The 12207-nt window shown below is 39.2% G+C and overlaps 1 protein-coding gene across 3 annotated transcripts in view; it reads left to right on the plus strand.

Moving 5' to 3' along the window:
* The window catches only part of gfra1a (gdnf family receptor alpha 1a), a 152200-nt gene that overhangs the window by 7479 nt on the left and 132514 nt on the right, over window positions 1–12207 (plus strand). For all 3 annotated transcript variants that reach the window (XM_055227047.1, XM_055227046.1, XM_055227045.1), the window contains exon 3: window positions 2510–2590. In XM_055227047.1, coding sequence (XP_055083022.1) covers window positions 2510–2590 — 81 coding nt within the window. The remainder of the gene's footprint in view (window positions 1–2509; window positions 2591–12207) is intronic.

Here is a 12207-nt window from a genome sequence, read left to right on the forward strand (position 1 = left end):
ACAAGAAAAATGTAATACAAAGTGCTTTACAGTGCATTAAAATCAGTCCCACCCACCAAACCCACCCAACCACCCCACAGCCCAACAGCCCAACCCCAACACATCAATAAACACAACCAGAGAACCCCCCACCCCATTAAGGGGAGACACTACAGGCAAAACTCATTTTCAACCTGCAGCCATAGAGTTGTATGGGCATTGTAACTTCAAAGGCCGTTCAACTGTTCAAACGCCTTAAAGTACGGATGAAACCATATCCAAATCTAATGGCACGACACTATCCCGATATGCAGCTCACGGTACGATGTTTATTGCAAAATGTTGTTAAGGCTAACATAATTGTACAGACTACTTTTTGCTTTTAAAATACCTTGACAAGACTTTAGTGCGGCCATTACTGCTATAATCCCATTAAAAGAAATTTATATAAAAGATTTTTCTTCATGTTGTCTGCACTGAAATGGATCATGGTCTATGTATTTCCTTCTGTTTCTTTTTAGCTGTTTCTTTTCAACAAAACAATGGATTTAAGCAAAGGAGCTCATAATTTGATATGTTGTGATGGCCCGCGATATTATTGCAAGACTTTTGAGGCTACGATATTTCAGTTATTGTTACATCCCTACCTTAAAGCAACACCTAGAATTGTAGTGGTTTTAGTATCTAATATGTCAAAAAAATAAGGCAAGAAATTTAAACCTGTCTCTTTCCATGCTTCTGTTTTGGATGTCCCAGATATGGTCAACTTTGATCATTTTTACACATTAAATTACTTATTTATATATGAAAATATTACATGATGAAAAACTTGTAATGCATTTTTTTCTTACTTTTGCGTAAGTGAAAAAAATTTCAAATTGAAATCTCTAAATTTAAGATTTTTTCTTTCCTATTCACTGCTGTCTTGCCTTAATCTACTTTACATATATTCAATTACAAGTGTTTGTATTGCTAAAAAAAAAAATAAAATAAAAAACAGCAATAAAAACAAGTGTGGTTTAATGAATACATGGCAAAGGTTTAATGCAATACTGTGAAACATTCCAGACAAAGCAATTGCATCTCGATAGAAACAAGTATTTGCTGCCGACCATTCACCAGGAGATTGATAGAGATGGAGATTAGAACCACGTTTAACATTGTCCCCTCGTCAACAACATACCTGGACTGTATTTTGTTTCATTCATGCTATAGTTGTATTAATCCAAGAATCCAAAGTCATCTTTTCAGAGCCTTAAAGATGCTCTGTTCAGATGTAATAGAAAATTAAAGCCACGAGAATGCATCATATATGTTCTAGGCATTAACTATTTAACACAAACATTATCCTCTATCCAAATGTGTTGCAGAAATGAGGTGATGTACTACAGTTCCTGCATCTGTTACGTGGTTTTGTCATGAGAAATATCCCAAAACAGCTCCATGGTGACAGGTTCTGCTGTTAGCTAATGAACCTACAGTGAAGTCATGTCTCATTTACTCTCCTACAGATGAGTTGGTGTAATTGACAATATTGATTTGAAAATGTCCGCACATCTTGGTTAAACCATCAGACGCCCAATTATGAGCAGTGTAGTTGTGTCATCTCCATTGGATTAGAGCAATTCTCATTTTTTTACCATTTCAAATATGTTTATTGAGAATCCAGTATGAATTTCTACATTAAGACATTTATGCATTTGGCTTAATTTTAACAAAAAAAGAACAAAATAATACAAAAAAACAATAACATAAAGAGGGGGTATTAGACTTGGGGTATAAATTGCTAACACATAACATATTTAGATCACTATGTTACCTTTTATTGTTTTGAAAAAGCTGTATTTGTAAAAAAAAACAATGTATTCATTCACTTTCATTTTTGATGTTCTGAGTCTCCCCCTCTGTTTTCTTTCATTACATTACATTAAGTTGTAGTTGCAGTGTCTGTAACTTTTTATTATCCGATAAACAGGAAGTCCACATAAGCATGCGACTTGTTGTTAGCTTTACCGTAACAGCAAAAATTCCACTTTTCATGTTTTAAGAAAGAAAATCCAGTTTTTGTTTATACTTTTTATTAAGACATGATTTCATATAGTTATTGTTAAAGAGGGAGTATTAATTGCTAACACGTAACATGTTTTGATCACCATGTTACTTTTTATTGTTGTTTTGAGTCCTTTCCTCCCTTTGCTCCTGGCGTTAGCACTTCAGAGCGCTATCACAACACAATCAATGTGCATCCTGCAAATTAAACCACTTCACATTACATCAGGATTGTGAAGTTGTAGCATATTGTTTTATATCCTGCTTTTGTATTTTTATGGAAAATTGTCCTGCTAGATTACTCAAACATGCATGGATGATGTCTAAAACCTCTTCAGGCAAATTTTTAATGAGGGAACAATGTTATATCATGGTAAAGCTCCAAAAACTCAATATTTCAAAATACTCTTCTTTAATATTTTCTTCAAGATTTGAGAATACACTCTTATGACAATTATTACAACTTATTCATCTGTCTCAGGTAATGACTTCTTGGAGGACTCTCCCTATGAACCTGTCAACAGCCGTCTGTCGGACATCTTTCGCTTGGCGCCCATCCTCGGTAAGCCCCAGCAGGGTCACATGCGCGGTTACTCACTGAGTCACATGCCGGATTACACACTGGGTCACACACTTGATCACACATGGGGTCAAACACTAGGTCACACTCTGGGCCACACATTGGGTCAAATGTTGTGTCTCACACTGGGTCATACACTGGGTCACATACTGGGTCACACTCTGGGTCAAACATTAGATCAAATGCTGTGCCACACACTGGGTCACACGCGTGGTCACACAATGGGTCAAACACTGGGTCACACACTGGATCACACATTGGGTCAAACACTGGGTCACACACACTGAGTAACACAATGGGTCACAAGATGGGTCAAATACTGAGTCACACACACTGGGTAACACAATGCATCATACTGAGTCAAACACTGGGTCACGGCTTTGGGTCACACACTGGGTAACACAATGGGTCACATACTGGGCCAAACGCTGGGTCACACACTGGGTCAAATCCCTTCTCCTGATGCATGCCTGGCTCTCCTCCTCCTCCTCTTCCTCTGTGTGGTGCCTGTTCTAACCCAAAGCTGAGTCTCATTCAGCAGAGCTCCTTTGTGCTGACAGGAGGCTCACTCGGTCTCTCTGTTGATGCTGGTGGTGGAAAAGCTTGTGTAGGTGATGAGGAGTGAGGAGCGAGTGTTGTTTCTGTGGTGACTGTGCTGCGTGTGGCCTGTAGATGGTGGTATTATTCCCTCATTCAGTGCTGGGGTTGTGTGTCAGATTGTAAATGCTGCAGTGATGGTGAATGGATTTTAAATATATGTGTGGACAATCATGAAGATTTCTGATGACAGATTTTATACAATTTTAGATTAGAATTTAACTAAACGTACTGCATTTTTCACTCAAAGCCGTAAGCTTGGTAAGTTTGAGTTTATTTGTTTAAAAAAGCTTAAAATGTGAATATAGAGGCATACAAAGAAGGTGTGTGTGTGTGTCACAGCAGGAGAGCAGGATCCGTGCAGTGCGTCGAATGTAGAATCACTGCTAAGCCTCCTCGCCTTCCTGTGTCATGTCTCGATGTTAAAATCCCGGAGCGTGTTTGCAAAATGCGTGGCCTGTCCTCTCATGTCGGTGAAAATATCCAAAACAATCGGCTTTCAAAAGTACGACAACATCTACAAGTTCCACTGTTTAAGATGTCAAGTTTCTGCTAGTTCAACCAATGCTTCCTTAAAGGCTCTTACACAATAAAACTCTCCGCTGACCTTATCCCGCCTCCCCACTTTTTCTGTAAATGCAACTAAACCGCGCTTTCTTTGTAGTAGCACTTCCGGTTTAGTGGAAATCCCGTTTCTTTCATTGAAGAATTTGGGAAAAGTTTCGGTGCTAAAATATTATTTAAAGTAAGTTGGTTCGTGTCAGATATTCAATGTTTATGTGCAAGAACAAGTCAAGACTGCACCGATTCTCTTGGAAGCTTTAAAACGGTTCTGTGCTCCCTATAGAACTTATTTGATGGACAGCTCTATACAAAATAATACAACCCAAATGACGATGGCGGCGCCCACGGCAACTTACGGAATAAACGCTAATGAATAACACACATCATAATGTCACTGCTGCACATTATTACAGTTAGGCCTATATGAGATATTAATATATTATAAATCCTAAATGTGTTATTAAAATGTACATTAAAAAAGTCTAATTAAATCAGATTAATTGTGATTTAACTCCGGACAATCATGCTATTAATTGCATTGACAGCCCTGACTCTGGAAAGTTCCACAGTATGGCATTAAACTGAACTATCTATTGCTGTTATTTAATTACACATGTATTACTGCTCAAAAAATATGCTGAAAAACAGAAACAACCCTTCTCACTTACTTCTCACTACCAGAAAAAAGTTCACTCAATCAATCAAAATCACTTTATTTGTCCCTGGGAGGCAATTTAAGCAAACCACACAATCCAATAGTCCTTAACTTCTTTTGAACTGTGTATGCTGCACTTCTTAGTTGGTCAAAATCCCAAAATGTCAAGTAAAAAATTTAAGATACTTTTTTTTTTTTAAATTTAAAAACTGCTCAGTGTGCCAGCCAGTCAGCCGCAAGAGCAGCCAACCACGACTGCAGAATCATTTTGACAAAACAGCCAGTTCCCATTTTAGATTTATGAATCATTTATGAATTAAAATTGATGTAGTGAAATAACGAGATATCTTTCTTTGTTTCTTTATGAACAAATCTAAATTGCACAGTTGTACATGTAGTATTTTACATTTAAGAAGTTTTTGTGTCCCTGTTTGTCCAGACTGATACAGGCTCAGTCAGGACAAACAGTTAGAGTTTATGATGAGACCCTCCCCCAGCAAAGTTACATATTGCAACTTTAAATATCATACTTACTTTTATTTTTATTTAAATAAGCCTTACAGTCTTTATACAGTGCTGTCCTCTTGAATTACCATGACAATAATTTTCTGGATTTTAAGACTTACTTCCCCCAAAGATAGAGCTTACTGATGCTGAAAGTAGTTTGATTTTCTCATCTTTAATAGCATAAATCACATTGTCTATTTTCCCCAAATTTTTCATTTTTGTTTATAAAAATGCTTTTAGAAACCCACAGAAAGCTTGTTGATGCTGCTTTTCCAATTTGCTCAAATCTTTCATCTCTGTGTATATACAAAAAATGACTTTTTATTGAAGAGTTTAATTTGAAACCACTTAAGCAAGTTTTTCAATTTAATGTTTTGTAAATAAAGCAATGCTGTGTAGAGCAAAACATGACTAGTGATGACTAGTATTTTTATTTTTTGTGTGTGTGGATAATAGCAAGAAGAAGAAAAAAAAAAAATCTATACGATCTTTAATGGCTGAGGTTGCAGGTTCGACTCCCAGGCTAGACCAGGCCTTTCTGTGTGGAGTTTGCATGTTCTCTCTGTGTCTGGGTCGGTTTCCTGTGGGCACTCCAGTTTCCTCACCTACCCAAAACATGCAGCATAGCCCAAATCCCCCAGCTAAACTAGTCCTGACTCAAAAGACTGGCTTAACCCAGTGGCATGGATGGGTCAAATGCAGAGGACACATTTCCGCACGGAGACAATAAAGTATATTTCTATTCTAAAGTTATTTTTTCTTTGTTTTGTTTGAGCCTCTGTGGTTCCACTCTCTCTTGTACATGTGACAGAGCTGTATCCTTATAGTGACATGCTCGTGTGGTATGTCCGGTCTCACAGTTGTTGTACAGAGGACACACTTGTTTTCCAGAGTGCGTGCTGGTATGCCCTGTGTATGTATGTGTGTGTATGTGTTTACATGTGTACTGTTTTTATCACATTGCGAGGACATGCAGTCACATCATGGAGACCTGCCTCCGTTATGGGGGGAAATATCAACTCACCATGACATAAATCCTATATTATTAGATCAACAACAGGGTTTCAAGTTTGGATATGGGTTAAAATAGGTCATAGTTAGGGTTTAGGTTAAGGTTAGACAAGTAGTGGCTACGGTAAAGGGAAGGATTAGTCTCCAGTAAATGAATGGAAATATAATGTCCTCTAACAGCACAGAAACCTAGCATGTGTGTATGTGTAAGAGAGCATATGGAGCGGACATGCTTTAGGGGACAGGTGCATCCATGTGCTCACGGACGCACCATTCTCAAACCATTTAAAGTGCATAAATGTGTTTTGTGGACAAACACTTAAACCTTCTCCTCTGGGATAGGCTGCCTCATCCTCCCATAATCCCTCTGCAGACCACACTGTGATGTCATCAGGTGGAGCTGAGGCACACACCTGCTCACCCTCTTTCTCTCTCTCTTTTTTTCATTTTAGTTGTGTTTATTTTGCTGAAAAACACGTGTCTTTACTGCGAGCGGGCTTGCATCTCCAGAAACCTGACTCTTATTTGACCTGGAGGAGGGTCTCCTCCTGCTTGTTTCCATGGAAATGTTGTTCCTTTGGCCATAATCCTCCATATACAGTTGAAACCAGACATTTAAATACACAATATAAAAAGACACATATACTTTTTTTTTTCCTCACTGTCTGACATGAAATCAGACTAATTTCTTTCCTGTTTTAGGCCAATTAGAATTATTAAAATTATTTTATTTGCTAAATGCCAGAATAATCAGAGATGGATTTTTTTTAGACAAATTTTCATTACTTTCTTCAAAGTCAGAAGTTTGCATACAGTAAGATTACTATGACTTTAAACTATTTGGGAAAACCCAGATGATGAGGTCACGTCTCTGGAAGCTTCTGATAGGTTTATTGACAACATTTGAGTTAAGTAGAGACACACCTGTGGATGTATTTGAAGACACAACTGAAACACACTGCTGCTTTATGTAACATCGTGGGAAAATCTAAAGAAATTAGCCAAGATATCAGGAAGACAACTGTGGAAGACTGGTTCCACAGATGCCCGGAGGTGCCACATTCATCTGTTCAAACAATTATACGCATGTGTAATTGTTTAACCATAGGCATGTCCAGCCATCTTACCGATCAGGAAGGAGGCGGGTTCTGTGTCCCAGAGAGAACGTGCTGTGGTCCAAAATGTGCATATCAACCCAAGAACAAAAGCAAAAGACCTTGTGATGATACTGGCTAAAGCTGGTAATGGTGTGTCATTATCCACAGTGAAAGGAGTACTGTACCGACATGGGGTAAAAGGCCACTCTGCCAGGAAGAAGCCATTACTCCAAAAGAAACATAAAAAAGACAGATAACAGTTTGCAAATGCACACAGGAACAAAGACTTTAATTAACACAGACCTTAATGTCCTGTGGTCTGATGAAACTAAAATTTAACTGTTTGGCCATAATGAGCATCATTAGGTTTGGAGGAAAAAGGAGGAGGCTTGCCTGAGAGCCTGAGAACACCATCCTAACCATGAAATACAGGGATGGCAGCATCATGTTGTGGGGTTGTTCTGCTGCAGGAGGGACTGGTGAACTTCATAAAATAGATGGCATCATGAGGAAAGAACATTATGTGGAAATACTTAAGCAACATCTCCAGTCATCAGCCAGGAAGTTAAAGCTTGGTCACAAATGGGTCTTCAAAATGAAAAATTGGTAACAAAGTGGCTTAAGGATAACAAAGTCAATGTTTTGGAGTGGCCATCACAAAGCTCTGATCTCAGTACAGTGCATCTATCTGACCTATATGACCTACTGTATATCTAACCTATATCCAGTGCTATAACGTAACAACATAAAGTAAAGTAGTACATTTTTTTTGTATTTTAAATGCATTTTTATTTATTTTATCAACATTTTAAAGTGAATACTTAGAGAAGGTATCTGTACTTTTTACTCAACTACATTTTTTAACCGGACTGAAAAGTTTTATTATTGTTTGAGACCTGCTAAAACGGCTGAGGGGTTTATGTTTAACACATTGGTAGCTTGAGCAAACACAAATATTTAAATAAATACAGTTAGGTAACAAACTATCGGTCTAATTGTTTCGGTTGAAGAAAATTCAGCATAAATCACTACATCTGAAGGTGTATTAGATCTCAAAGTCTACAAGCGCTAAAAGTGATGTCACTAAATAAATGCAAGTGAAAAAATGACCACACCCATTGCCATACTGAGGAACATTCCAGGCCAAACAATAAAATATAACAGCAAAAAATATGTAGTGAACTTTTAAAATTGATTAGAGCAGTTTGATATTAATGTCTCTCCCTGTCTTTTTGCATTGCATTGCAAAGGCACCAAAGTCCTGGGGAATGTATTATTCAGCTTTACAAAAACAACGCTTTCTCAGAGCAGCAGATCTGAACCAAAATATCTCCCAAACATGGCTTTCCCTCTGCTATTTTCCAGTCGCTGCCTCCTCACTGCCGCAGACTTAGCATTAGCTCCTGTTCTTCCTCCTCCTCATTGGAACGCCATTTTCTCCAAAGTACCACATCGGATCCACGCTCCACAATCTCCCAAATGATACAATCCCTCTGCTCCGGCTATCTGCTCGCCTCTCCTCACGTTTTGGACACTTTGAATACGTTAAGCACGGAGGAAATAGGCCAGCAAGTGTCTCTTGACTGGTGATTACAGGTGGGAGTGTGAGGGAGTAGAAAGCAAACGCGCTCGGGCAGATTCAGAGGCAGTATCTGTGGTGAGTGGTGCGTTTGATAAGAGCGCCGGAGCGTCTTAGAGGAGTGGTGCTGTGAATAAACATGAGGCCAGAGTATATGTTATCAGGACTATCACCCTGACCCGAGCACTTATCAAAGAGGGGAAAGAGGAAACACTGCGATCAGTTTTGTCAACATTCAACACAAAAAAAGTGTGAGGAGTGTAGAGATTTGAGATTTAGACCGAGTCCTATGGCTGAAGGTGTTGAGTGAATGCAGACAGAGACAATGTGAAGAAGACGGCATGCTGGGTAATAAAACTCGCGCATGTGCCGAAACCCCGATCCTCAGAGCTCAAGTCCAATGTCTTATCAGCTGCACCATCAGCACAGGGAGGACACCTTTGACGGAGAAATAACGCAGCATATTACCTATTGACATCTGCTCATACAATCAGTTAAACAAATGCTGCTGTGACTGAGGTAAAAATCTGCATTTAAGTCTCAGGTGTGAAGGTAACAGGAGTTAAAAAGCAAAGGATGAAGTTTAAATCTGTCAACTGGACAAATCGTGGGGGCCTGAGACATATTTGCTCACAGATATATGACTACATTCTCAGACCCAAAAACAAAAAGAAACAAACGGAACAATAGGAGGATCATTAAAGGTTGAATAAGGCTGAAACTGGAGACAATAGCTGTTTACAGTTTCAGTGTAGTTAGCCTTTCCCTTCAGATAGATATAAGGCAGTGTTCACCAGCAATCTGACCAGAACTGAAGATGAGAAGCAAAACGTCTTCACTCCTACAACGATTTGTCCAGATTTAAACTTTGTCTTTTGCTGTGGACCAGACCTGGACGACTGATGGGTTACACAGACATCAATTAAAAAAGTTAAAAAGTCAAGATGAATAAAGCTGATGAGCTAAAGCGTTGACGTATTAACGTTGATCAAGTGAAATATTTGAAAAGGCTTTAGGTTAGAAAGGGCAGCCCTTTACAATTGAAGTAAATGGGAAGAAAATGTGGCATATGTGAAAAGTACTAGCAGGAAATACAAAAAAAGCTGACGACTGTGAAGACGTATCAAGTGTATTTTTGGATTTGAGTGTTAAAGAGTTGAACGGTGCCCAAAAAAAGTGAAGAAAAGTGAAAATAAAAGCGCTAAAAGTGATTCAATCACTCAATAAACGCAAGTAAAACGGCCTCACCCAATGCCATACTGTGTAACATTCCAAGCCAAACAATGAAATTATGACAGCAAAATATACGTAGTGTGCTTTTAAAATTGGTTAGATCAGTTTGATGTGAATGTCTCTCCCTCTTTCCACTCATTCCTCTTTTTTGGAGCCTGTCCCACACACATACATGATAAGCGCATACGTTAGCCTGTGTCATATGCTCTCTCCACTTCTTTTTCTTTCTCTCTGTCCTCTGCTTTCTCTCCTCGTCGTCCTCCTCTCTCTCTCTCTCTCTCTCTCTCTCATATATGCCCCCCCTCTCTCCCTCTCTCTAGATAAGCACATGTTATCTCCTGTCATGCTCTCTATCCTCTCTTTCTCCCTTTCGCTCTTTCCCTGCCACATCACGCTCATGATAGGCATATATGTTTAGCCTGTGTCATACGCCCTCTCTCTCTCTCTATCGTTCTCTCTCCCTCCTTATTTCTCTCTCTCTCTCTCGTTTAAAGTATGTCGGCTCCACTCCAGCTCTGCTCTGGAGATGGCACCTCATTACAAGTGCCAATGTTTACACAGAACACTCCACACTATCTGAGGACTTAGCCATGAAGAGAGGAGGAGGAGGAGGACTGTGAGGCAGAGAGAGGAGGAGAGAGAAGAGAGAGCAAAAGAAGGAGAGAGAGTATAAGGCAATGGAGGGAGAGAGACGAGAGAGAGGGGAAGAAGGAGAGAGTCTAAGGCAGTGGGGGGAGAGAGGGAGAAGGACAGAGATGAGGGAGAGTGAAGACGAGGGAAAAGGAGAGGGAGAGGAGCGAGGCAAAGACAGGGATGAATTTGAAATGTGATGGCGCTAAAGATCGATTACTCATGATTAACTTTATAAATGAGTAAACGTGCATGTGTGTTAGTCAGAATGAAGAGCAAATTTGTTTAAGACTAATATTTTCAAAGAGTGAACCGTCTGCAGCTCCTATAAACGTGTTGGCATTTCATATCTGTTACTCTCAACTGTCTGTCGGCTTTGCTCTTTTATAAGGTGTTTCATTTTTGATCAGAACATTCAAATGTAGAGAAAGTGACACCGCTGCCTCAGGCTAAAGTCAATATGCAATTCAAATTCATCATCAGGACACAAACTCCGACTTGAATAACCAACACAAGACTTTCACAGACAGACTATGAAGGGTTTAAAGAGTGGATAAAGTTTGGCGTTTAGACCTCGGCAGGTAAAGACGTCAGTGATGAGAGAGACAGAAAGAATGGGAGGAGGTTATAGATCCAGTGCAGGAATTAAATTTGTTAAATTCTGCTGCCCTAGTAACCTATCGTCGAAATGCGTGTCTTTAGCCAAATCCGTTCCACTGCTCTATAAAAACTACTGTATCCATTGAAATCCAGTCCCTATTTTCTCTCATACTTTGCCTGTTTATTCCAATCCGTTATTCAGAGTGATCCATAGCCGGCACACTCAGCACTGCTCCGCTCTCAGCAGAGGTAGCAGCGCTGTTTCTACAGATAACTCGACAGGGACAGATGCACAAACTGTCCCAGCTCAGGAGTATGTTATCCTAGTGTTTGTAGATGATAATAAATTGCATATTAATGCTCAGTGGCACTTTGTAAATGGACAAAATGTCAGAAAAACCTAGAAGTTGAGATAAAGCTGTCAGAGTTGTGCCTGGGTTTGGCTCAGGGGTTAGGCTGTACAGCAGTAGGTAGTGGAGGTGAGGTTTGCTCTTGTGTGACTGTTGTACTGATTTTGTCTACACCTGTTTTAATTCAGAAGCACACCACAAATAATAAGGTCATATCTTATCAAATTTATAACAGCAGATGATGAGATCTGAATTTAAAATTAAACAGACTATAAGCTGACTTCATTAAAAGGCCCAGATTTCCTAAAATATGTTTATCAGGTGTTTTACACACCACTAAACTGTGTAAAACTATTTTAATTTTAAACATGGAGATTTAAATATGAAATTTTAATATATAAAAAATATATATATATATTTAAAAATAATATAAGTGCGATCCGGCACGTACACGGCCAACTCTCCCAGTAGTAAACTTAGGGGAGAGGAAACACTAATGTGTGAATATATATTTTCAACTTAATAGTCAAATACATCAAGATATGCTGTTTGTGGATTCAAGGCTGATTTTGTACTTTTAAAAGGGAACATATGTAAAATAGACTCTACGCAACCATATTATAAAAAGCAGGTGTGGTTAAGGTACTGAAAATACCCAAGGTCGTAACCTCCCCTGTACCCCTTTACTTCTGACCATCTGCTACCCCGTTCTCCCGTTCCTATCTCCCAACCGCCCCTCTATCTCTCTCTCAGCCCTCTTTCCCCTCATTTTCCTC

Source organism: Periophthalmus magnuspinnatus, chromosome 15 (assembly GCF_009829125.3).
Source record: "Periophthalmus magnuspinnatus isolate fPerMag1 chromosome 15, fPerMag1.2.pri, whole genome shotgun sequence".
Classification (NCBI taxonomy): Eukaryota; Metazoa; Chordata; class Actinopteri; order Gobiiformes; family Gobiidae; genus Periophthalmus; species Periophthalmus magnuspinnatus.